General features: G+C 41.6%; 2 protein-coding genes across 6 annotated transcripts; one reads left to right on the top strand and one right to left on the bottom strand.

Moving 5' to 3' along the window:
• The first annotated feature begins 737 nt into the window (after positions 1-737).
• Positions 738-7940, top strand: LOC134882521 (probable transmembrane reductase CYB561D1). Of its 2 annotated transcripts, none has more exons than XM_063910280.1 (3): positions 738-1464; positions 3081-3118; positions 4714-7940. In XM_063910280.1, the coding sequence occupies exons 1-3, from the start codon at positions 1308-1310 to the stop codon at positions 5218-5220; spliced, it is 702 nt and encodes a 233-aa protein (XP_063766350.1). In that variant the 5' UTR covers positions 738-1307; the 3' UTR covers positions 5221-7940. The 2 variants fall into 2 exon arrangements, with proteins under 2 accessions (XP_063766350.1, XP_063766351.1); XM_063910281.1 differs by having other exon boundaries at positions 1346-1464; positions 3081-3626.
• On the bottom strand, positions 7935-25620 carry zbtb40 (zinc finger and BTB domain containing 40). Of its 4 annotated transcripts, none has more exons than XM_063910277.1 (12): positions 25428-25620; positions 23823-23996; positions 21525-21937; positions 20956-21143; positions 19751-19955; positions 19114-19473; positions 16746-16952; positions 16313-16477; positions 15828-16042; positions 11497-11653; positions 10295-10515; positions 7935-8866 (listed from the first exon to the last, which is right to left on the bottom strand). In XM_063910277.1, the coding sequence occupies exons 2-12, from the start codon at positions 23972-23974 to the stop codon at positions 8690-8692; spliced, it is 2460 nt and encodes an 819-aa protein (XP_063766347.1). In that variant the 5' UTR covers positions 23975-23996; positions 25428-25620; the 3' UTR covers positions 7935-8689. The 4 variants fall into 4 exon arrangements, with proteins under 4 accessions (XP_063766347.1, XP_063766345.1, XP_063766346.1 ...); XM_063910275.1 differs by having other exon boundaries at positions 25349-25468; XM_063910276.1 differs by having other exon boundaries at positions 20956-21140; positions 25349-25468.
• Between the last annotated feature and the right edge of the window lie 987 nt (positions 25621-26607).

The following is a 26607-nucleotide window of genomic DNA, read 5'->3' as shown; positions in this document are numbered from 1 at the left end:
AAATTATTTCAGTAGACTATAGAAATATGAGGCACTTTTTAGGCATACTACTCAAAGGTACCGATGGTGCCCCCCTCTCCCCTCCCCTCCCCACTCACTCATCACAACTCATAATGTTTTTTTATTGGGGGGGGGGGGAGGGCATCATGAAGGAATTATGCTTAGGGCACCAAAATGGCTAGCAGCGGCACTGATTAGTCTGGATTTTGATATTGTAAATTTAGATTTGAATCATGTATATTCACCGGAGATGAACAATTCATTCATTGAATAGCCCACATATCTTGAGGGGCGTGTCTGTGTATGGGGGGAGGGGGGGGGGGGGGGGTCGAGTGCGGGAGGGGGATCGAACGAACCCTTCGATCCCCCCTGGCTACGGGCCTGCCAACTTACTCACCTGTTAGTTACAGTGGTATATCCAGCGCATTCGTCTCCAGTGCTAGTCTCTCCACTGAAGCGCTGTCAGAATGCAGGCACGTTGGAGGGGGCGTGGCCCAACATGTTGCGAATATGGGGCTTGTAGCAGAAGTGACGAATGACAATATAAAACGACTTGATAAAAAAAAAATACTAATGCATTTATTTCAGCTTTATACCATTTCTGTTCATGAGGGTTTGTTGTATTTTTTTTTTTTTTTTCGTGCCGTGAGGTTGGGGGGGCCGGCAGGGTGGCCATACTCTGACCAATGGTGGCCGTGGCCCCCCCTGGCCACCACGTGGCCACGCCCCTGCCAATGCACCATAACAAGTGTAACGTTCTGAAGCTGAGGAGGGAAGGCGGCGGTTTTACTCCTGATGGCGATGTTTCTGCATTTAAAACATTAGCCGACCAGTCCCTGTCTCTGAAGGATTAGCGTTACAGTGCACGTGACTCAACTAGATTAGATCGACTAGATTTGTAGCAGACAAACCGTGGATTGCTACTGGACCGCATAAACTAGTTTGCAATTAACAAAGAGATTGCGACATAGCAGCTCTTTACTTACACAGTGAACCTCAGGTCCCCTATACAGTGTGCGCGTGATTGAGTATGTCGGAATCACAGAACTATACAGATTGGAATATTTTTATTTCCGCATAATTTACCTGGACACGGACTTTGAAAAACTACATACCGGAAGTGCTAAGTGCTGTGTGTATCTTGACCTCGTTGTGTTCCTCTGCTGTCCCGTTCATCCTTCTTAACTCTGAAGTGAGTATGGAGCTCGTGCAGTGTTCCTGCAGCACACGCGCCGTATCTTTCAATTTCCGCGCGGATCTCTCGGAAGCAGCAGTGGGCAGGTAGCCGGGCAGGAGGCTCAGCAGGCATGCCGTCCGATGTGGAGTACAGCCCGGTGGGAGAGGGGCTGGGGATGCGGGACTTCTGGCTGTATGTGTGGCTGCGCAGGGCGGCGATGATAGCGGCTCATGTCACCGGCCTGGGCCTGACCCTCACCATCTGCCTGCTGTCCAGACCCGGAACCAGTGAGTGGGGACAGGGACCAGACCACATTTCACTATAGCCTACATTCGTACATTAGATTAGATGTCCTTCATTGACCAAAAGTGGGAAAGTTTTTTGTCGCATAATAACAAGGAATAGCACATGAGTTAAAAATAGGATAACATTAAACGGCAAATACATACAAAAGTAGAAAGATTAATATTTACAGAGTATCTAAAGTATGCACAGTATAAAATATACACAATTAATAGAACACTATAGTGCTAACAATATAAACATACTAGCGACATTATACAAATGTGCAAAGTGTTTGCAGTTAGAACATTAACATAGTGTATGTCTAAACAGAATAACATTAAATCGTATAATCAGAATCAGAAATACTTTATTCATGTTATGTATAAATGTTTTCGTTAACGCAGCAAAATACAATACAATATGAAGCATAGCAAAAAATTAGAAATAAAAATAAGAAATATACAGATAGTAAACATAATGACATATAAATCAATTAAACTACTTTATAATGGACAACTTGAGCCTCATCATGTAGTTTTGTGTCACAAGGGCTTTCAAGATATCTGTCAAGTTCTTTTATAGCTGAATTCTCTTTAGAAAAAACTTAGAAGCTACTGGAAAAAAATAAACCATTGAAAATTAAGAGGTTAATTAATGTAAAACCAAAATAAGTGTGTGTTCTGCTCATGAAATGTGTAAAGGTAGTTACCTTTACACATTTCTTAAGCTTGCCGAATCAGTTCTTGAGACATCTTATGCTTCTTAGGATAAAATTGAAAAATGAAGCCATTTCTAAACTGTCTAATTGTAAAGGCCCACAGTGATATCTGCAACGAGATGAAACAAGCTCTGATTCCTAAAATAGGTTGGGAAAATGATGCTAAGCAGGGGCGTAGCCAGGTTTTCAAGTTAGGGTGGGCTTAGCCCAGAGGTGAGGTGGAGCTGTGTGTGTGCTAGGTGTGTGGGGGGTACCTGCATGGTAGTACAATAACCATTAAAGGAACTCGGAAGGCTTGATGATGGATAAGTAAGTCCTGGAGTTTTGCACTGAGCACAGCTGCTACACAGCCATAGTGTGTTGTGCTGGCTGGGTACAATATATTAGTGATGTTAACCAGGTCCATGTTACCTGGCCTTAATCATGTTGTCATGTCATAGGAGTAGGGTGTACTTCATATCCTCTAGCGGGGTCCGGGGGCATGCTCCCCCAGGCAGATTTTTTTTACATTTTACAGTGAATTGCATGCATCTGGTGCACTTTGAGAGCAGAATTAAAACGCTAGATCTAATACAACTTTGTGCCAATGACAATAAAGTGAAATATTTTCATTTTGAAAACTTTATTCTTCAAAAAGGAGCATGAGACGTTAATGCCCCCTTTTTTTTTTTTAATGTAGCTACGCCACTGATGCTAAATAAAGAAGATAAATCACCGGATCATTTAATGATCAGTTATTATAGAAAGTAATGTTGTCACATCCCACCTAAAGTCTTTCTGCCTGCTCTGATCCAGAGCCACAGATCATGTTATCCTTAGAGCTTTCAGCCTCGATGTATTTAAAATGTTCTTTTGGATATATTTGAGCTGTACGGTGATCCTGCTGTTTCTCTGTTTCAGGTCTGTTCTCTTGGCATCCAGTGTGTATGTCTGTCGCAGTAAGTTTGCATCTGCCGTCGTCTTCTCTCTGTCATTCATCACAACAAAACCCACAGGTTTTATCTTATAAATATGGGAAGCAAATATTGTAACATCAGAGAAGAAGCAGCCATTATGATGATACCTGACATGAGTGGTTTGGCTTTTATTTCCTTCTTATTTTGAAGCATCAGGACGTATTGATGTCATTTTGTTATGTAGATGAATTATCAGTCGGAAAGTTAATTCTTCTCTCCATATAACTGCAGGGAGGTCTTTCATTATTGTGTGTAACATCGATCTCTCCGGTCTTGTGTCTCTTTCCACGGTGAATAATAGATGGAGGGAAAGCTTTACTGACCTCTGTTGCATCACTGCGTCAGATATTGTGTTACAAGCTCACCTGGAACAGGTCAGCTAACAGGTGGATGTGAGGCTTCTCTGTCGTGGCTCAGGCGGTACAGCATGATGGGGCATCACCAGTCTCTCAGCCATGAAAACTTCCTGTATAAACATCCTGCCTCTCCTGTGAGCGGCACACCTTTCAGGGATGGGAGCTTTTCTTCCACATGCACATGCAAAAGAAAGATATTAATAGTTTTATAATGCCTTCTCTTTCTCGTTGTGACATACTGGTGACTGCCAGTTAACATAATACTTCTGATTTCTGTAGTTTTTACTGAAGCAGGAGGCAAAGCCTATTTGTTGGGCTGCACAGTAATCCCTTTGTATTGCTGTGAACATTGAATTATTATAATACATTTCATTTATATAGCTCTTTTCTAGGTGCACAGTCACTTCATCCGCCATCAGTGTGTGTGTTCTTTTTTGTATTGATTTGTTGGAATAATGTATGCATTTAGCTACTGGTGGTTTTGGTCTGCACATGGGAAAAGATAGTATGGAAAATCACCAGAATACAATCTTGCTGCATAACCTTTACGGATAACTCTGATCTAAAATGTGGGATTGCTTTCATAGATATATGTATTATTTTAAATGTGTACTGTCACACTTTCTAACAGTAAGTCGCTGTGTTCCCAGATCATTAATAACTCTGGTTAATAATGTGTTATCTCAACCAATAGAAATGATGGCAAAAGTTATTTAGTTATTTTTTGGGGGCTTTTTGCCTTTAATCGGATAGGACAGTGGAGAGTGACAGGAAAGTGGGAGAGCGAGTCGGGGTAGGATCCGGAAAGGATCACGGGTCGGGAATCGAACCCGGGTCGCCGGCGTACGGTGCAGGTGCCCCAGCCAGTTGCGCCACGGCCAGGCCAATACGACCTTAATATTAGTGGCCACAAAGAAAAGTAGAAAAACTGCATGCTTAAACACAGCCTTTGTTTTATTCCTTAATATATCAGCATAATGCAAAATCCTTTATTTTCCAACCCCAGAACACCTTGTTTTGTCTTTCTCAACACCCCCAATAACGTGTGTGTGTGTGTGTGTGTGTGTGTGTGTGTGTGTGTGTGTGTGTGTGTGTGTGTGTGTGTGTGTGTGTGTGTGTGTGTGTGTGTGTGTGTGTGTGTGTGTGTGTGTGTGTGTGTGTGTGTGTGTGTGTGTGTGTGTGTGTGTGTGTGTGTGTGTTGTGTGTGTGTGTGTCCTGCAGTACTGCCTGTGTATGACTGAAGGCATCCTCCTCTTCTCGGCTGAAGGATCCCCCTTCTGCTTCATGTCTCGGAAAGGTAAAGTCCGTCTGCACTGGTTCTGTCAGGCTCTGGTCCTGATAGCCGCGGCCACCGGGCTGGGCTTCATGGTGGCCAGTAAGAACGTGTCGGAGCTCCCCCACCTGCTGACCTGGCACAGCGTGCTGGGGGTCTGCACTCTGGCTGCGACTGTGCTGCAGGCGGCCTGCGGCGTCTGCGTTCTCTTCCCTAAGCTGCTGCGCCTTTCCTCCTCCCCACTGAGGCTGAAGCTGTACCATGCCACCTGCGGCCTGGTGGTCTACCTGCTGGCCACAGTCACCGTGGTGTCGGCCATGTTTTCGGACTGGTTCCAGGCCACGGTGAAAGGCCTGGCCTGGTGGGCTTTCCTCCTGCTGCCCCTCTTCCCCGCCCTGGTGGTGATGAACCAGATCACTAACGCCTACCTGCCACGCAAGAAGATCACCAGCTAGGAAGCACAGCGCACAGGAGATACCCCTCAATCCCTCTGTGGCCATGTTGGATCTACTCAGAGACTCAGGGAAGCGGAGCAGGAGCTCAGCCTTTGGAAGTCAAATAAGTCACAAACAGCCGGACATGCTGCTCGTCCCACAGACAGATCCTAACATAAAAACATGTCTGAAGAGAACTTTAGTTTGACTGTGCTCAATCTTTGTTAGTTACTGATGCAAGATCACTTTCAACCTCATTTCTCCACTCAAATGAATGCTGAGGTTATAATAACACTGATCGTTTTCTTTCTTCTTATACCAAGTGCAAATACCAGAAGGTTACAGCTGGCTGTTGTTAAGTGTGGGGAGCTACTTCATTTATTCCATTTGATAAATGAGTGGATGAATAATTGAAAGAAGTACAGAATACATTTTGGGCAGAAGTTGTTTGCTCACATATTAACCCCTCCTGACTCACTAAACTCTAGCACCTCGAGGTCAGCAGGAGAACTAAAAGACTTCCAGCTCTGACTCCTGCTAAAACACACAGACCTTCAACAGGAAGAGGGACACTATGCACAGTGTGGGTAACCATGCCCTATGTATGACACATGTATGATGACCCAGCTGGTTGTGGTCTGACATATCTGCAGAGGAATATTTGCTTTCCATATGCAATGAATACGATGTGGAGGATTTTGTACCAGCATGCACATTCTATTTATTTATTCTTTTGTAATACATGTGTGTTTTGTCTTGCCTTGGCTGCTTAAAGGAGCCACATGTTAAAGCAAGTTCCATCAGTCAGTCTGTCTGATGGAGCCCAAACAGAGCTGAACGGGAGCAGATATTGGGCTGAGTTCAGCAGGTGGACACTAACACGACTCTAAATAAATGCTCACGTTGCTCAGTGTCTGCAGGATGTGCAGATAAGCAGCTGTTGGCTAACACATTAGTCACTAGGGCTTGTGTTCCGTAGTGGCCACAACAACCAACCAATGCAGCTTCAATAGAGCATGGCCACCATAATGTAGAGACATGACTTATTCTATCAAATATGACACTGATTGTCCCGGGTGGTGGGCGCTGTAAGCTAGAGAGTATCTTACATGAGCATTTTGAAAACACTAAACATGTCAGACAGCTCTGTGGGATATGAGCTCTGTGAACATTTGCTTTAGTGGGATCACTGCTGTGAGGGAGACGGTTTCCTCATTTATTATAGAATTACTTGCTTTGATAATAATGTGAGAAACTCCTTTTTATTTTTCATTTCTGTGTTTCACTGATGGTTTGATAGCCCTAAGTTTGTGTTATGTTAGCTTTTGTAGTCACTTGGTGTACAATAGAGTTCAGTCTTTAGAGCACCCTCCATGTGTTGCTTTCTCAAACAAGGCCAAAGGCACGATCCAGGAATTGAATGCAAATTGAAACCTCCCGTCATATTCAACCAGCGCTCAAAGTCCCGTCTTGTCTTGCTCATTATCTCTGTAAAGCAGGGGTGTCCAAACTTTTTTCACTGAGGGCCACATCCAGAAAAACATATAAAGGACTGGCCCCTCACTAGAGGTGAGCTATATCACCTCATATGTTAAGTTATAAGTTAGCAACATCAATCAAATGTAGTTAAATTATGCTTGATAATTGAATATGCTTTAGGAAAAACAGCGTACATCACAGGTCTCCGTAGGGGTTCCTGTGTTTTGTTGGCAGCTCCTTTCTTAAAACAGAAGCCTCAGATTGATTATAATAAGAGGAAATATGAAGGGTATATTTAAAGCGTGTTATTCAAATAAGCTATTGGGCTTTTTTTTACCAACTAAAATTTGTTAGAAAAGGTTTCTTGTTCAGCTCAATGGAATGCATTTATTGGAAAAATGATTAACACATGAACACTACTGTGTAATATATGTTTTGATTTTTAAGAAGTACAATATAAGACCACTTAAAAGGGCCAATCGTAGTTTGGACACCCCTGCTGTAGAGTATTTCAATTGGTAGAACATTCAATCACTGTACTTTTTCATCCAATTCTAGTCTAATTTGTAATTCAGAAGAACTGTGTTGATCCAAATGAATTACAAGTTTGTGTCTTGCTTCTGAATGAGGGTGTAGCCATCAAACAGAGTATTTGATGCTGTCTACAGAACTAGTAGAGAAGGCCACACAGCATGGAGCAAATACAATTCAAAGCAGCAATATGATGTATCAACACTCAGCCGGAGCCCTGACTGCATAAAGACCTTTTGGATGTACTGATCCTGCAGCACACAGGCAGCTTATGTAAATACTTTTTTGACATACTACCAAGCATTTGTTGGTCATGGTATGTACTCTGTGTGTAATTAAAAAATAAGAATGGAAGATAATTCAACATGTTATGGTTCTTTAACGCCCATAGACTGTATAGGTGAGGCCAGGAAATAATATGGAACCAGGAACGCTTCACCTTTTCATTTCCAGACCGGGTTTAACGGGCTATGCTGGTGTGGTTTAATCGGTTTGATGATCATGTACTGCAAGAATTATTTCCTTTATGAAAAAGTGGCATTATAATCCTGAGAATGTTGCTATTTCTTTACTTTTTGTAGATGCTACTGAGCACACCTGGCTCTACCAACAGGTGTGGGAGATAAATCTCAGGGCTGTGCTGTACGAGGCGATCAGAATGTAACTTGTGACTTTGTATTTATCCAGTCCTTTTCAGGATTATCTGTAATAAACACATAACTACATTTGAATTGGTATGGTTGTTTTTTATTTTAAATGACAAGAAAGTTCACGTCAGAGGAGCTCTCATCAACAAACACACTCTGTCCTGTTGGCTCGGTCCTAAAGAGCAACCACATGTTTGTTTTAAATAAGTGACGTTGAAGAGTTATGATAGGAACACACACACAGGCACGCACGCACGCACGCACGCACGCACGCACGCACGCACGCACGCACGCACGCACGCACGCACGCACGCACGCACGCACGCACGCACGCACACACACACACACACACACACACACACACACACACACACACACACACACACACACACACACACACACACACACACACACACACACACACACACACACACAGGGTTTTAGTGTTTTCATGGGATTTGGTGACGAATCCAAAATAAATCCTTCAATGATCAGATAAACTATTTAATCCCAGTCTTCATCAGGGTATGGAGTTTGCAGAGTTGGAGATAACAACAAAATGATTATTAACACTTCCAAATTCACTTTTTTCAAAGGCAAGAACCTTCACTGGTCTCAGATCTGTCTGTGAGTTTGGGGGGTGGGGGTAGTGACTGAAGCAGAGATACGTGTAGAGGGTTTCTGAGTAGAAACTAAAGACACAATCAGTTCTTTTCATGAAAACAGCAAAAGAAAACAGAGTTGTGTGTGTGCGTGCGTGCGTGTGTGTGTATGTGCGTGTGTGTGTTGTAGCTGAGACATAACACTGATCCTCAAGGGGTCGGAGGTCTGGGTCAGGAGACCGGCGCCGCCGGCTTGTCCTCACAGATGAATGTGACGGAGCTGTTGAGCAGGTCATACATGTTGACTTCCACCTCCGCTGCGCCCTCTCTGCCTCCTGCCAGAGCCACAAACACCTGCTGGGCCTCTGACTCCGCCCCTTCATGTCCTGCTAGATCTGCTGCAGTCACCTGATTGGACAGAGAAGTCATATGTTCAAGATTTGAATTTATTTACAAAATAATACATGTAGAGAATGAGATTTTAGAATAGTGTGAAGTGGTCTTATTTTTTCCAGAGCTGAATATAAATACCTATGTTTCATTCCTTTGTTAAACTGCTTTTTTTGGACAATCTCAAAATAACTCAGTTAGTTAATATACAGTGGAGGAAATAAGTATTTGATCCCCTTGCAACCAACAAGGATTCTGGCTCCCACGGAACGGTTAATAAGTCCTCTTGCTTTAAGAAAGGACTCCTGATGTCAACTCTTTACCTGGATAAAAGACACCTGTCCACAGTCAATAAATCAGATTACAACCTCTCCACCGAGGGCAAGACCAGAGACAGGTCTTGTGATCATGGTGGAACTAATGTCTAAGACATCAGGGACCAGTTTGTAGACCAGCACAGGACTGGAATAGAAGACAAGACCACCAGCAAGCAGCTTGGTGAGAGAGAGACAACTGGTTTGATTATTAGAAGATGGAAGAAGCACAAAATGACCATCAATCGCCCTCGATCTGGGGCTCCACCATCTAAGATCATGAGATAGGTGAGGGGTCAGCCAATAACTACACAGGAGGGACTTGTTAATGATCTGAAGGCAGCTGGGACCACAGTCACCAAGAAAACATTGGTAACACACTGCGCCGTAATGGATTAAAATCCTGCAGCGTCCCTGCTCAAGAAGGCACATGTACAGGCCGTCTGAAGTCTGCCAGTGACCCTCTGAAGGATTCAGAGGAGGCTTATGAGAAGGTGATGTGGTCAGATGAGACCAGAATCAAGATCTTTGGCATCAACTCCACATGTCGTGTTTGGAGGAAGAGAAATGCTGCCTATGACCCCAAGAACACCATCCCCAGCGTCAAGCATGGAGGTGGAAACATGATGCTTTGGGGGGGTTTCTCTGCTAAGGAGACAGGGCGATTCACCGCATCGAGGGGATGATGGAGGGGGCCATGTATCGTAGAATATTGGATAACTTCCTTCCCCTAAGTCATGTTTTGCAAGGGGATCAAATACTTATTTACCCCAGTTAACTGCAGATTAATTTTAATTAAACTTTTTTTAATGTACATTTCTGGATTTGAAAAAAATGTGTTTTATTTATTCTCTCACTGTGAAAATAAACCTACCATAAAAATGACAGACTGTTCATTTCTTTGTAAGTGGGTAAACTAACTGAATTGGCAGGGGATCAAATACGTGTTTCCTCCACTATATTTTTGATAATAAGATTCATAATAAAGTATAACAATTAGGCAAAACAAGCAAAACATCCCTTTTTCTTTGTCATTGTTACCGATGAATGACTGGTTAAAAAGTCCTTTTGTTGACCTAATGAAGTTCTAACAGTCATCATGTGATCTGTGTCTTTGAGAGCAGCTGCTTACAGTGTGGGAGCCGGATGCCTCCTGCTCCTCCTGCTCCTCCTGCTCCTCCATGTGGCAGGAGAGCACGTGCTCCTGCAGCTCCATCTGGGTGCAGCAGAGCAGGGAGCACAAGGGGCAGCTGACCGCCTCCACGTGCTGGCTGCTGATGTGCTCCTGCAGCTCCTCCTCCCCCCCCAGCACAGCGGGGCAGTAGGGACAGGTCAGCACTGCAGCCGAGGAGCCTGAGGAGAGAACAGGATCAGTGAGGAGAGGAGAACACAGGATCAGTGGAGAGGAGAACACAGGATCAGTGGAGAGGAGAACACAGGATCAGTGAGGAGAGGAGAACACAGGATAAGAGGAGAGGAGAACACAGGATAAGAGGAGAGGAGAACACAGGATCAGTGGAGAGCAGAACACAGGATCAGTGAGGAGAGGAGAACACAGGATCAGTGAGGAGAGGAGAACACAGGATCAGTGAGGAGAGGAGAACACAGGATCAGTGAGGAGAGGAGAACACAGGATCAGTGAGGAGAGGAGAACACAGGATCAGTGAGGAGAGGAGAACACAGGATCAGTGAGGAGAGGCGACGAGGAGCTGCTGTTAGTCATTCATGTATGTCTGTGGAATGAAGTCACGGCAGCGGGCAATAATAACCAAGATGCTGTGCAGCTCAACAGGCTGTCAAACACAACACGTAAAATTAAATACTCTCTCCTCTACATTACATTTCACTTTCACCTAGATGTGGCCCCTACTGGCTGAGCAGCCGCGCCCTGACCCAACATCCTGGCCCCCCCGGCCGAGTCCTGCTTTCCCAGAACTAGTAGCACACAGTATGTCGAGTAGCTTAATGTCTTGTATATGTTCCTTTTGTTGTTATTATTTATTTTATTTCAATATTGTTTTTTGTTGTTAGAGTCTTTTTTTTGTCTGTTTCTGTTTGTTTGTTGGTATGGTTGACCCTGGTAGAATGATCTCTTTCCCTCCGTTTTAATTAGTCGTACATATGAGGGTCTATATGCTTTCTGTGTTTGTCACAAATAAATCATATATAAAAAAGCAGTAGCATCTTTGACTTTCAAACCTCTTGGGTCTCCTTTTCTGAGGCAACTTATTTTCTCATAGATTTGAGATTTCATATCTTCTAAAGGTCGGGTGTTGTTCTGTGTGTGTGTGTGTGTGTGTGTGTGTGTGTGTGTGTGTGTGTGTGTGTGTTCACCCTGGTGCTCGGCCGCCTGATGTTTGGCCACACTGGCAGCGTTGGGGAAGAACTTGAAGCAGACGTCACACTGGCACAGGGTCTTGAGCTGCCGAGTGTGGTTAGCAAACGCGTCAGGGTGGTTGGTCCTATTGTGGTACCAGAGGCCAGACAGTTGCTACGGCAACAGAGAGGGACACATACGTTAAATACACAGGACACCATACTCTATCTACGTTAATAACCAGTGCCCCCCCTAAAGTGATCTTGCTTCAGGGGAGGATGAACAATAACCCATATGATGATGAGATGTTCACCGGGTTTAGTTTGCACATGTGATACAGACAACACAGAGGGTTAACTGACTAAATGTATTAAGATGTGTAAGGAAACATTAACTCTATACTTTACTTTATTTGTCAATGCCCAAAACTCTATTGTGATGGAGTTCGCTGTGAGGATAGGAGCTAGAGAGGCTTGGGACAACTCGTGTAAATCAACTAAGTAGATTTACACGAGTACTCAAGAGTTATTTTGAGAACTGTGAACTTTAGTATTTCCATTAAATGCTACTCGGTTATTCTACTCCACTACAATTCAAAGGTAAAGGGTGTACTTTTACTGCACTACCTGTATTTAATCCCTTTAGTTACTTTACAGATCTGGATTAATGATGGTAAATATAATCTCCCTTAAATCAGACTTTAGTTCACCTGCAGTAAATCCAGCAGCTACCCTGCAGTATACAAAGCCATTCAAACTAGCTGCACCTTTACCAGCTCTGAGAACACTTTAATGATCAATCATTATAAAACATATCAGAGATATTATTCTGAAATGGACCAATCAAACAATGACTACTTTTACTGTCGCTACTTTAAGTACATTTAGAGGAGAGTACTTTCTACTTTCACTGGAGGAACATTTAGAATACTTTTACTGTGACAGAGTATTCCTACACTCTGGTACTTCTACTTTACTCAAGTACAAGATCTGAGTACTTCTACTTTACTCAAGTACAAGATCTGAGTACTTCTACTTTTACTCAAGTACAAGATCTGAGTACTTCTACTTTTACTCAAGAACAAGATCTGAGTACTTCTACTTTTACTCAAGTAAAAGATCTGAGTACTTCTAGTTTTACTCAAGTACAAGATCTGAGTACTTCTACTTTTACTCAAGTACAAGATCTGAGTACTTCTAGTTTTACTCAAGTACAAGATCTGAGTACTTCTACTTTTACTCAAGTACAAGATCTGAGTACTTCTACTTTTACTCAAGTACAAGATCTGAGTACTTCTTCTTTTACTCAAGTACAAGATCTGAGTACTTCTACTTTTACTCAGTACAAGATCTGAGTACTTCTACTTTTACTCAAGTACAAGATCTGAGTACTTCTACTTTTACTCAAGTACAAGATCTGAGTACTTCTAGTTTTACTCAAGTACAAGATCTGAGTACTTCTACTTTTACTCAAGTACAAGATCTGAGTACTTCTAGTTTTACTCAAGTACAAGATCTGAGTACTTCTACTTTTACTCAAGTACAAGATCTGAGTACTTCTACTTTTACTCAAGTACAAGATCTGAGTACTTCTACTTTTACTCAAGTACAAGATCTGAGTACTTCTACTTTTACTCAAGTACAAGTCAGAGTACTTCTACTTTTACTCAAGTACAAGATCTGAGTACTTCTACTTTTACTCAAGTACAAGGTCTGTGTACTTCTACTTTTACTCAAGTACAAGATCTGAGTACTTCTACTTTTACTCAAGTACAAGGTCTGAGTACTTCTACTTTTACTCAAGTACTAGATCTGAGTACTTGTACTTTTACTCAAGTACTAGATCTGAGTACTTGTACTTTTACTCGAGTACAAGATCTGAGTACTTCTACTTTTACTCAAGTACAATCAGAGTACTTCTACTTTTACTCAAGTACAATCAGAGTACTTCTACTTTTACTCAAGTACAAGATCTGTGTACTTCTACTTTTACTCAAGTACAAGATCTGAGTACTTCTACTTTTACTCAAGTACAATATCTGTGTACTTCTACTTTTACTCAAGTACAAGATCTGTGTACTTCTACTTTTACTCAAGTACAAGATCTGAGTACTTCTACTTTTACTCAAGTACAAGATCTGAGTACTTCTAGTTTTACTCAAGTACAAGATCTGAATACTTCTACTTTTACTCAAGTACAATCAGAGTACTTCTACTTTTACTCAAGTACAAGATCTGAGTACTTCTAGTTTTACTCAAGTACAAGATCTGAGTACTTCTACTTTTACTCTAGTACAAGATCTGAGTACTTCTACTTTTACTCAAGTACAATATCTGAGTACTTCTAGTTTTACTCAAGTACAAGATCTGAGTACTTCTACTTTTACTCAAGTACAAGATCTGAGTACTTCTACTTTTACTCAAGTACAAGATCTGAGTACTTCTACTTTTACTCAAGTACAAGATCTGAGTACTTCTACTTTTACTCAAGTACAAGATCTGAGTACTTCTACTTTTACTCAAGTACAAGATCTGAGTACTTCTACTTTTACTCAAGTACAAGATCTGAGTACTTCTACTTTTACTCAAGTACAAGATCTGAGTACTTCTACTTTTACTCAAGTACAAGATCTGAGTACTTCTACTTTTACTCAAGTAAAAGATCTGAGTACTTCTAGTTTTACTCAAGTACAAGATCTGAGTACTTCTACTTTTACTCAAGTACAAGATCTGAGTACTTCTACTTTTACTCAAGTACAAGATCTGAGTACTTCTACTTTTACTCAAGAACAAGATCTGAGTACTTTTACTTTTACTCAAGTACAAGGTCTGTGTACTTCTACTTTTACTGAAGTACAAGATCTGAGTACTTCTACTTTTACTCAAGTACAAGGTCTGTGTACTTCTACTTTTACTCAAGTACAAGATCTGAGTACTTCTACTTTTACTCAAGTACAAGGTCTGAGTACTTCTACTTTTACTCAAGTACTAGATCTGAGTACTTGTACTTTTACTCAAGTACTAGATCTGAGTACTTGTACTTTTACTCGAGTACAAGATCTGAGTACTTCTACTTTTACTCAAGTACAATCAGAGTACTTCTACTTTTACTCAAGTACAATCAGAGTACTTCTACTTTTACTCAAGTACAAGATCTGTGTACTTCTACTTTTACTCAAGTACAAGATCTGAGTACTTCTACTTTTACTCAAGTACAAGATCTGAGTACTTCTACTTTTACTCAAGTACAAGATCTGTGTACTTCTACTTTTACTCAAGTACAAGATCTGTGTACTTCTACTTTTACTCAAGTACAAGATCTGAGTACTTCTACTTTTACTCAAGTACAAGATCTGAGTACTTCTAGTTTTACTCAAGTACAAGATCTGAATACTTCTACTTTTACTCAAGTACAATCAGAGTACTTCTACTTTTACTCAAGTACAAGATCTGAGTACTTCTACTTTTACTCAAGTACAAGGTCTGTGTACTTCTACTTTTACTCAAGTACAAGATCTGAGTACTTCTACTTTTACTCAAGTACAAGATCTGTGTACTTCTACTTTTACTCAAGTACAAGATCTGAGTACTTCTACTTTTACTCAAGTACAAGATCTGAGTACTTCTAGTTTTACTCAAGTACAAGATCTGAATACTTCTACTTTTACTCAAGTACAATCAGAGTACTTCTACTTTTACTCAAGTACAAGATCTGAGTACTTCTACTTTTACTCAAGTACAAGGTCTGTGTACTTCTACTTTTACTCAAGTACAAGATCTGAGTACTTCTACTTTTACTCAAGTACAAAGTCTGAGTACTTCTACTTTTACTCAAGTACTAGATCTGAGTACTTGTACTTTTACTCAAGTACTAGATCTGAGTACTTCTACTTTTACTCAAGTACAATCAGAGTACTTCTACTTTTACTCAAGTACAATCAGAGTACTTCTATTTTTACTCAAGTACAAGATCTGTGTACTTCTACTTTTACTCAAGTACAAGATCTGAGTACTTCTACTTTTACTCAAGTACAAGATCTGAGTACTTCTACTTTTACTCAAGTACAAGATCTGTGTACTTCTACTTTTACTCAAGTACAAGATCTGAGTACTTCTACTTTTACTCAAGTACTAGATCTGAGTACTTGTACTTTTACTCGAGTACAAGATCTGAGTACTTCTACTTTTACTCAAGTACAATCAGAGTACTTCTACTTTTACTCAAGTACTTTTACTCAAGTACAATCAGAGTACTTCTACTTTTACTCAAGTACAATCAGAGTACTTCTCCCACCTCGGCTGTAAACATACAAACCACAATGTAAAAGACCTCAGAGCCCCCCCCTCACCTGGTAAGACTTGTTGCAGAGCTCGCAGCTGAAGGGCTTGCTCCCTGTGTGTGTGCCCTTGTGTTTGTCCAGCAGGGCGGCGCTGGTGAACACCTTGTCGCAGGTGGGGCACTTGTGGAACTCCTTGGGGTGGTGCTCCTGGAAGTGCTGCCGGTGCTCCTCCAGAGAGGAGAAGCTGAGGCAGCACTTCTGACAGTCATGAGGTTCCGACAGATCTGGGGGGGGCGGGGGGTAATTTATATAAGATTATATGTTACTGCTCCTGTGGGATAAAGACACAATTCTGTTGCAGTTACAAAAAGCATCCATCCCTCCCTCCATCCATCACTCACTCCCTCCATCACTCACTCCCTCCATCCCTCCCTCCCTCCATAGCATCCATTTATGAAAGGTTAGGATTTAAGTCAAATATGTATTTATATATTTTTCTCGTGGATGAAACCGTGAACTGTTCTCCTCACAGAGCAGAGTCTGTGTGTTCTTACTGTGGAAGGTGTGCAGGTGCACGGTGAGTCCGCTGGCCTGGCTGTAACCTTTGCCACACTCTCGGCACACGTACGGCCGATCACCGGTGTGTGTGCGCACATGGCGAGTCAGCTCGATGGACTGGGCGAAGACGGCCTTACAGTACTGACACACATACATCTTCCCTGAACACAGAGAAGAAACAAAACACTGACGTCACTGAAGGTCTGGAAACATTCAGATTGGCCAGATTCAAGTCATATATTATCATTTCAATAATGGGCACGGTGGCTTTCAGTCAGAAAGTATTACAGAAGGATCATTTATGGACTTTATGTGGAATAATATATGTTCATATCATGTTAGTATTCAACTCCAAAAAACAAACACATGTTTTTATTTGAAATAAAGAATAGAAAACTGGTCGAGAGCGGTAACTGCTGTGTGTGTTACCCTCAGAGTGTTTCTTCTTGGTGTGGTATGCGAGTGCGGCAGCCACGCTGAAGCTCATGTGGCAGTGTTTGCAGCAGTACGGCTTCTCTCCGGTGTGCAGCCTCATGTGATTCTTCAGAGAAGAGTTGGCGCCGAACTTTGCTCCGCATTCCTCACAGGCGAACGGTTTCTCTTCAAAGTGCTCGGTGCGTTTGTGGTAAAGCATGCCTGGATAACGACAGATAGAGGCAGCAGAAACATCACAATCAAGTAACCAAATCAAATTGTGAGGCAAAGAACAAAAAGGACAAAATAACAGAAAACCTCAGCGTGCATTCACCCCCCTAATGTCAGTACTTTGTAGAGCCACCTTTTGCGGCAATTACAGCTGCAAGTCGCTTTTGCAAAGTCTCTATGAGCTTGTCACATCATGCCACTGGGATTTTTGCCCATTCCTCATGGTAAAACTTCTTCAGCTCGTTGATGTTGAATGGTTTCCGCTTGTGAACAGCAGTCTTCAAGTCAAACCAGAGATTCTCAATTGGATTGAGGTCTGGGCTTTGACTAGGCCATTCCAACACCTTTCAATTCTTCCGGTGAAACCATTCGAGTGTTTCTTTAGCAGTATGCTTCGAGTCATTGTCCTGCTGGAAGCTGAAACCTCCGTCCCAGTCTCAAGTCACAGGCAGACTGAAACAGGTTTTGCTCTAGAATATCCCTGAATTTAGCACCATCCATCTTTCCCTCGACTCGGACCAGTTTCCCAGTCCCTGCTGCTGAAAAACATCCCCACAGCATGATGCTGCCACCACCATGTTTCATGGGGATGGTGTTCTTGGGGTGATGGGATGTGTTGGGTTTCCGCCAGACATAGCGTTTCCCTTGGTGGCCGAAAAGTTCCATTTTAGTCTCATCTGACCAGAGCACCTTCTGCCATACATTTAGGGAGTCGGCCTCATGCCTTTTGGCAAACTTATTTTTAACACTACGTAATGGTTTTCTGGCCATTCTTCCATAAAGCCCAGCTCTATGGAGTGTACGGCTTATTGTGGTCCTATGCACAGACACTCCAGTCTCTGCTGTGGAACTCTGCAGCTCCTTCAGGGTGACCTTTGGTCTCTCTGTTGCCTCTCTGATTAATGCCCTCCTTGCCCAGTCTGTGAGTTTTGGTGGGCGGCCCTGTCTTGGCAGGTTTGTTGTGGTCCCATGTTCTTTCCAGTTGAAGATTATGGATTTGACGGTGCTCCGGGGGATCATCAAAGATGTGGATATTTGTTATAACCCAACCCTGACTTGTATTTCTCAATAACTTTGTCCCTGACTTGTTTGGAGAGCTCCTTGGTCTTCTTGGTGTGATGCCTCTTGCTTAGTGGCGTTGCAGCCTATGGGGCCTTGCAGACAAGGTGTTTATACTGACAGATCATGTGACACTTAGATTGCACACAGGTAGACTTCATTTCACTAATTATGTGGCTTCTGAAGGTAATTGGTTGCCCCAGAACTTTTTAGGGGCTTCATAGCAAAGGGGGTGAATACATATGCACATGCCAATGTTCAGTTGTTTATTTTTTTATATATATTTTTCTCATTTCACTTCACCAACTTAGACTATTTTGTGCAGATCCATCACATACAATTCAGATTAAAAACATTTAAATTACAGGTTGTAACAAAACAGATAAAAAGCCGAGGGGGGTGAACACTTTTGCAAGGCACTGTATATGTAGTAGTTATACAGGTGTGTATGTATAAACATATCTTTATATATATTTGTATTGTTCACTTTTTTATTGCTCTGGATTGTGGGAAACAGTCATCTGATCTCTCTGTCTGTACACACAAACTGAAAGATTGATGATAAAGTTGACTTTGACTTGATTGAGCTGGTCCCCAATAGCACCTACATGAAAGAGGAGTGGCTAAGTGTTATAACTATGGGCATAAATATAACAGATTAAGAACTTTTATGTTATGGTATTAAAGCACTTATGAAGTGTAATCCTAATCTAATGTACCGGTAATCATTTCCTGGATGGTATCCTGAAATTGTTGTACAATCCTGTGATCAGATGCTTTCGTGTCTTAGGAAAGTTTTCTGACACTCGAGGAAAGAGAGGGAGGGAGATTAACAAGCTGCATGGGGGCTTTTATCACATCCTGTGGAGGGGGCATCACACACGACTCATAATTATCCTACACAGCAGCTGATTTTAAATTGCGACGACAGTACACACACACACAGTTGTTACTGCTGCTGTTTTGTTGTTGTTTTTTTTCTCCTCATCTGTTTATGTTGTGTGGGTTTTATAACGTTGTGTCCTAAATGTTGTGGTATTGTCTCACTTTGTGACTGCTAACAAGAAAAAATATTGAAAGAGACCATGCTCACCTGATGGGTGGGCGAAGGACCTCCCGCAGAGGTCACATGACACCTTCTTCTTGAGCCGGCTGGTGCTGCGGTGGGCCTCTGCGCGGTGCTGCTGCAGGGCCCGCTGGTTGGCCAATTTCTTGGGGCACTGCGGGCACTGCTGCTCCTCCTCCTGGGAGGCGGGGCAGCGCTTCACATGGGCCAGCATCCGACACTTGTAGGCAAAGCCCCTCTTACACCAGCGACAGGAGTAGGGCTTGGAGGGGGAAGAGGGGTCTGTCGCAGCATCAATGACTTTCTCGTCCTCTTCTGACTCCTCTTTTTTGTCCTCTTCCTCCTGCTTTTCTTCACCAGTGCTGCTGTTCTGCTTTTCTGAGTCCACTTTTAGAAGACGGAAACAAGGTTGAAAAATCAAAAAGGAGGCAGATGTGTGCCAGATGTGTCAGAGTGTCATGTTGAAATAAAGAGTGTGGGGGCGCAGAGATTAAAGAACACATAGCTGTTTGCTACACATCCCTGCATAAGCTCCATCACAATGATTGTATAATATGTATATCCCAAATCATATTGCAATTGAAATATCATTCACAATAATCACAATTAGATTTATATATTTTAAAATGTTACCAGCCCTTTATTGACAACGATCTCCACTCACACAGTTCTCTGCCTGCAGGGAGCCTCTTCTGTGCCTCTTCCAGCAGGGGGAGCAGGGGGCAGGGGAAGGAGGAGGGAGCTTGTTGCTGCAGGGTGAGGAGCAGGGTGAGGAGCCCAGCCTCGCTCAGCTGCTCATCCCTCACTCGGCTCAGCAGCTTCTCCAGCACTGAGCGGGGATCTGCCTCCTCACAGCACTCACACACCAGCTGGCAGGAGCACACACTCATTACTCAGAAACACAATAGAATAGAATGCAATAAAAAAACAACAACATCTAACTCAAAGACATACCTATAAATAATAAAACAAGAGAAAATGATAAAGTGGTCTCTTCATTTTTTCCACGGCTGTACATGATATGTTTTGATTATAATTATTGATGATAATCTCAAAGTACCTCAAAACTGTAGTACAGAGCACTTGAGTAAATGTACGACGTTACTTTACACCACAGGTGATATCAATAGAATAACACTGATGTACTCTGCCTTGTTTATTGACCCTTATTGCATCAGAGGCATGTCATACTCAGTCTGCTGAGAACACTTTGTCTTCTCACTTATTGTACATATAATATCCTGCTTTATATTTTGTTTTTGTTTATATTTTTTGTCCCAAATGTATGTTTTTTTACTTTCTTTTTAAAGGCTATTTTATTTGATTATATTGTGATTACATTGCCTTGTTTATATACTGAAGCAACTTTATTGATCCCAAATTAGGATCAATAAAGCACTTCTATCTATCTATTCTCCTATACTTTTTAAATGCTCCTATCTTTATTTTGATTAATTCAGATTCAAGATTTTTAAAATCAACCCCGATGCTTCATGCACAGGTTTTTTATACTAAAGGCTTCCAGTAGTTCAAACATGATAAACCCCCTCCCCTGATATCCTTTTCATTTCAAAAAAGGGGGTATACAGTATGTACATGAAACTGTATTTATAGCTATTATTTTACAGGTTTCAAATCCTCTGCCAAAGGCCTTTTGAGTTTTCATCCATGGCAATTTGTTCACAATATTGGTGGAAGATTTCTGAGATGGAGAAATGTGGGGAATTCAGCAAAGGGAGATATTAGGAAAAATAAAAATAAAAAGATACACGTGAAAATAGATTAAAAGGACCCCTATATGGCTACGTTGGTAGGGCGCCTCTGTCTCCCCATTTCAAGTCTGTCCTGTCCAAGTCTGAAGCTGGTTACCTGTCTCTCCTGCTCAGCCAGGCCTCCCTGTGCTGCCTGGCTCAGCAGCTCCAGGACAGACGGCATGTTGCTGAGGAGCTCCACCAGCTCAGAGGAATGTTCCAGAACTCCAGCTGCTGGCCCGCAAGACTGCTGTGCTGCTGTCGGGTTGTTTTCCTCCACTGCTGAGGGTTTGGCTTCTTCAGCTTCTGTGTACACAGCAAAGTGGTAAACTTCGTTGTTTATTTCAGGGTATTTGTTGTGGCGCTTCTAGTCCGTTTCTAAAATAAAAAGCCACTGTCCTTGGTCTGGGTTCTGACTCAGAGATCATTGTACTGTTGCATCAGATCATAGTTATTAAGCATATCAACATAAACTATAAATATAAACTTCCTTCACTTTCAGGTAAGGTTGAAATATGCGCGCAACGACTCTAAATAATAATAAGGCCATCATGCATCCAAATGCACATTAAAAGTAAAGCCTGTTTTGAAAATGTAAGAAGTAGAAAGTACAGCTATTTGTGTTAAAAAGTAAAAAGTTGTCCGAAAAATAAATAGTGGAGTAAAGTCCTGATGCCGGACACAGACCTGAGTTCTCCACACAGCTCCTTTTGCACGCCGGCTCCTCTGCAGCTTCACCGTCACCCTGACTCTCTCTCTTCCTCTGCGGAGCCTGAAGCTCCGTCTTGTCTGAACTTGTGTCCTCCTTGTTGGGGGAAGCGGAACCTTCAGTGTTCTGGACTTTGTTTATCACCGGGAGGCTGGGGGTGTGTGTCGATTGGAGCAGAGTTTGCTGGTTTACCAGACTAGTGAGGACATTTTTGAAGCCAACGGCCACGTCGAACATCTGCAGGCTGTCAGCAGCTGCCACGATGCGGCTCACGTTGTGTTTGCCCAGAGGCAGCTTGCCGGTGTAGACCATGTCCAGCAGGCAGCCGAACTCCTGCGAGGAGACCATGGCCGTGTCGATGGAGATGGTGTCGGAGCCCTCCAGGAGAGACCTGACGGAGTACAAGATTTTTCTAAATCACACAGTAGTCTAGTTACCAGCTCATAGAGTCCTGTTGTGAACCTGTAGAGTACCCCACAGTTTAATGTTAGAAATGTATAGTAGGGTCCCCAGCACATAGAAACTGCAGGATGCTAACCTGCATATGTAGGGAAATGTGCACAATTAGCATAAGTTGTGTTATTAAGTATGAATTACCATTATAGCCCATGTAAACAATAGTTAAACATTTGGACAGTTTTTGAGTGATTTTGGGGGTTATTGAGGATGCTGATTCAGATTGCCGATGTATTTCAATAAGAATTGTCCACAGTTGAGAGTATAATTGTCATCTTGTGCTCTCTATATCTAATGGTCGCAACAATACTCATGGTAGTCAAAATCAGCCCACAGAGAGTACAAATATGCCACTGTCTGGTCAAAACTGCTATGCTTAGAAAAAGGATTCAGCATCCTTGATAACCCCCAAACCACTCAAAAGTTGTCCAAATCAGCCAAGCCATTTTTAAACTATTGTCCGAATAGCCTATAATGCCATTCATTTTAATCAACACAATGTATGCAAATAGCCCAGCATATGCAAAATCTGGCAGTTTCTATGTGCCGGGGGCCCGTACTTTACATTTCTATCATAAAACTTTGGGGTTTCCGGGTTCACTAAGCTGGCAACTAGACTACAAACTTGTTTAAGTCCACAAAGTCCTCTTCCCTTCATCACCCCTTTGTATTAAAAATGCTATATTTAATGTGGATATGGTAAATGACCAGAGAGACATAGTATAGATGTCTTTGTAGTAGAATAAACTATTAGTATTTAAATACTTTCAATGTATTCCACATATGTATATATTTCTCATCCTCAAATCTTTATTGTTGTTATTGTAAATATTCTTCTCTCTTTTTGCACTATTTCATTTGTCTTATTTGCACCATGTATGTGGAGTTGTTGGAGGAGCACGCGACATAAGATTTTAATTGCCAACATATACATTGTATATGCTGTGCATATGACCAATAAAACCGTGAAACATTGAAACCTAAACCTACTTACTACATTACTATAGTAATACCCTCAGAGGGTGGATATGTAGTAGAATGAAATAAGTATAAGAACCAGATGTACACACACTGCCCAACAACAACAACAACTGTTGAATCAAAATAAACTGTAAGAGGATTAGGAACATATTCGCTGTGACCCTGATGTCATTACACTCCATTTTAAGAATTAGGACAGAAATAGAAGCTAATGGGAAGGCTAAGAAGACCAGAAACCACAGAGTCAGGGTTTGTGTGGAGGCCTGTACTGAGCAGAAGTATTGAATTAATCCCGTTTGGCTGTACATGTCCGGTTTTTTGATCTGGAGAGTGGTGTTCTTCTCCACGGACTTTCGGACAATTGCTGAACAAATAATTAGAATTGTATTATAAATCTCAATATCGCGAGGAAGTTGACTTATTTTTATATTATGACTTTATTCTCATTAAATCATAAATGTTATACAGCTTACAACTCGTATTAAACCTCCTACATGATGCCTTGTTCCCTTTTCAGAAAACATAAATATGTGGGACATGTTTTCATAGAGTAGAAATAAAGTAAATCTTGCTGAAACACGTGTGACATCATGTCAAGGCCCATGGTAGCTAATGTGGCCTTGTATCATTAAGCATTTATAAAATGGCTTGACTTTGACTAAATAATCTTTTTTTTGTACCTTTCATTTTCTACCATTTTATGGAAAATCTAGAAAGATCTTCAACTCATTGTAAGCTTGACACTATGTTTGACTTGAACAATGAATATGAATTCCGACCCACTAAACCCCCGCTAACCACTCTCTGCAGATCGTCTTTAAAGCCCATGCTCACACTACCTGAAGAGCATGCTGGAGGCAGCCAGTACCAGTTTATGAGCGCGGTGGGGGCTGTCCCCCACCAGTATGGTGCAGTCACACAGGTGGCCCTCCCTCCTCAGGGCCCACAGCTGCTGCATCAGCTGGCTGCTGTAGTTGGGTAGCTCCATCATTTTGCTGAGGTTCCACTGTTTTCTGTGGAGAAAGAACAATTCAGAAATTCAACTTATTATTATTATTATTATTACTTTGCATGTTGTGTGTATTGGATGTATGCTGAATTAGAAGTAAAATAACTACTATGTTTGGTACTTATAAATATAAACTACTATATATTTATAAGTACCAAATACAGTGGTGGAAAAATGTTCAGATGCTTTACTGAGTAATACTAATAGTACTAATGCCACATGGTAAAAAAACTAAATTTCAGGACAAAGTACTGCCTTGAGAATGGTACTTAAGTATAAGTATTTAAATACAATAAGGAAAATATACTTAAAGTATTAGGAGTAAAAGTACTTAATAAATTTTAATATTTTAAAGCAAAAGCTCTTCACATTTAAAAAGTTAAAACTGTGAAATATTTGCTGACAATTAATTCTCTCTAAGCCCTCTCATGGTCTAAGTTTATTAAATCTAGTGTTGGATGGCTTAATATATACATATAAATGATATTTCCAAAGTGTTTCCCAAGTAATGTGCATCAATATCTGAAGTAAAGTAAAAAATACTAAATTGGCTTAACACATTTAGTGAAGTAGAAGTATAAAGTAGTATAAATAAATAAAAGTATGCAGGTAAAGTACAAGTAACTCAAATGTGTGCTTAAGTATGTACTTTCCACCACTGAGAACGAGAAGGAAAAGAGATTGGATTTACATCTGTTTACATTGTTGATTGGATGTATGCTGAATTAGAACATGAATCACACAGGTCCCAAATAAAGTTATAAAGTAAAATGTCAGCAGCATTGCAAAATCCGAATCAGGTTTACTGCCAAGTAGGTTTACACATCCGGGGACTTTGCCTTAGTGTACAGGGTGCATACATAGACACAGTTCAAGAACATAAAAAGGTAAGAAAAACAACCTAAACTAAAATTAAACAATTGAAGATTATATGTTAAGATATAGAAAAAATGATTTACATGTAATATGGATATACCAAAACATTAGTACAGTATACTATTGCAAGGAACTCAGAATAATCAAATAAATATGTACAGTATTGTTAAAGTGGAGAGCTGTGTAGCTACTGAGAGGTAGCCTGTGTATAAATGTTGATTATACATTTAAATGGATTTTGGCGTAGGAAAAAGTTAATATATTATGTAACTTGCTCTGCCTTTGATACTTGTGTACTTGAGTAGTGAACATTTGATAAACATAATGCAGGTTTCTTAGTCTTAGGTTCACGTGGCTTTCCGGTCAATATTTACAAGATTAGCTATAAGCTTCAGCAGGCTTTCCGTCACTAGCTTTAGCTCAGGATGCTAACGTAATGTCGAACTCGAAACGCTTATTAATGTAAGGTAAGTGAACTACATTGGGATGCATGAGCAGCATTCTCCATATAAAGGTTGAGCGCCTCCGACACGCAGGCTGCAGTCAGTGGAGTCTTTACCTTCACCCATTCAAACGATCCGTTTCTTTATTTAAACTCCTCTGCTGAACAACTTTGCTGTGCGCAATAAAGGTTAGCCGTTTTGAAAATGGCGTCAAGCGGTGCGGCAACCAAAATGGTCTGTTTCCGGTTTAGGAAAATACTGCGGTATGCTGCCTCCAGACTATCTGGTGAAGTTATCGCAGACAATAATTAGACATACGATAGCGGAGATATCTTCAGTCACTTATCCAACAGTAGCAGCTCAAAGCAGCACCCAGCAGCCGCAGGTCCCGTGCTGTCGCAGCGCACCGGAAGCTGTTCCGGGATTTATTATTTCTGAGGACAAATATTTTTTGTAGTGTTTCCACTTTTCCACAATTTCTCATTTATTTTGATCACTGTTTGTAGTCTAAAATGTTTTTGTCTGATGTTGAGTGCTTTCTTAAAATAAAACGGGACACACGATACGACTTCAGGCTGAAACATTTTAATATTTGAAAAACCTTTTTTTTAATGCAGCTACATTTTATTTATGGTAGAAGTTCACATTTACAAGAAGAAATGGAAACCAAACCAAATGTTGTCTCAGATTTTTCCCTTAGAATTACAATAATATGGCACCACTATTAAAAATATAACAAATAAGAAGAGAATCAAAACCATGAACTTGATATGTTTGCTTGAAATGTTGCCTTTTTATCACTATTTTCTTTATAGGTAAGGTTCGCCTCCTGCCCAGTACCTAAATGAGTAGGAACTGCCATTGGCCCACCACCAGGAATCTTTGTGAAGGCAGACCCAATAAAAAATATGCTTTAGGTAACATGTCCTTTATCTGCTGGTTCTCTTTCAGGTTTCTCGCGCTGTGTCAGTGTAGTGTGCTCTGTAGTAGCTCTTCATAATGTCCCGTTGAAAAGCCATCCTTCCTGTGAGCTCATCCAGCTTGTTATCCAGTGACTGGACATTCGCTAGAAGAGTACTCGCGTTTCCTCAGTCTCACTAGCACTCCGGCTCGGGATCCCCACTTTGTCTTCCTCCTTGCGCTGCTCAGGTACAGCAGCAGACACACCAACAGCAAGGATGGATTACTGCACGGGCCTACCGGGCCCAGGCCCAGGGGCCCAAGGGCCAAGGGGGCCCTGAAACCCAAGCCTCCGCGCTACCATTTCAATATTGTTTATACAACATTATACATCCC

The sequence above is a fragment of the Eleginops maclovinus genome, chromosome 20, assembly GCF_036324505.1.
Source record: "Eleginops maclovinus isolate JMC-PN-2008 ecotype Puerto Natales chromosome 20, JC_Emac_rtc_rv5, whole genome shotgun sequence".
In the NCBI taxonomy this organism is placed as follows: Eukaryota; Metazoa; Chordata; class Actinopteri; order Perciformes; family Eleginopidae; genus Eleginops; species Eleginops maclovinus.
Note: the sequence above shows the minus strand (reverse complement) of the source record. Positions and strands in the feature narration are given on the sequence as shown.

Coding starts and splice junctions, on each gene's coding strand:
- LOC134882521 (XM_063910280.1), top strand. CDS start 1,308: ATGCCGTCCGATGTGGAGTACAGCCCGGTGGGAGAGGGGCTGGGGATG. Junction 1,465..3,080: donor GCTGTCCAGACCCGGAACCA/GTGAGTGGGGAC, acceptor TCTCTGTTTCAG/GTCTGTTCTCTTGGCATCCA. Junction 3,119..4,713: donor CAGTGTGTATGTCTGTCGCA/GTAAGTTTGCAT, acceptor TGTGTCCTGCAG/TACTGCCTGTGTATGACTGA.
- zbtb40 (XM_063910275.1), bottom strand. CDS start 25,437: ATGGGTGAAGGTAAAGACTCCACTGACTGCAGCCTGCGTGTCGGAGGC. Junction 16,953..19,113: donor GTCCTTCGCCCACCCATCAG/GTGAGCATGGTC, acceptor GTCGTTATCCAG/GCATGCTTTACCACAAACGC. Junction 16,478..16,745: donor CAAGAAGAAACACTCTGAGG/GTAACACACACA, acceptor CTCTGTGTTCAG/GGAAGATGTATGTGTGTCAG.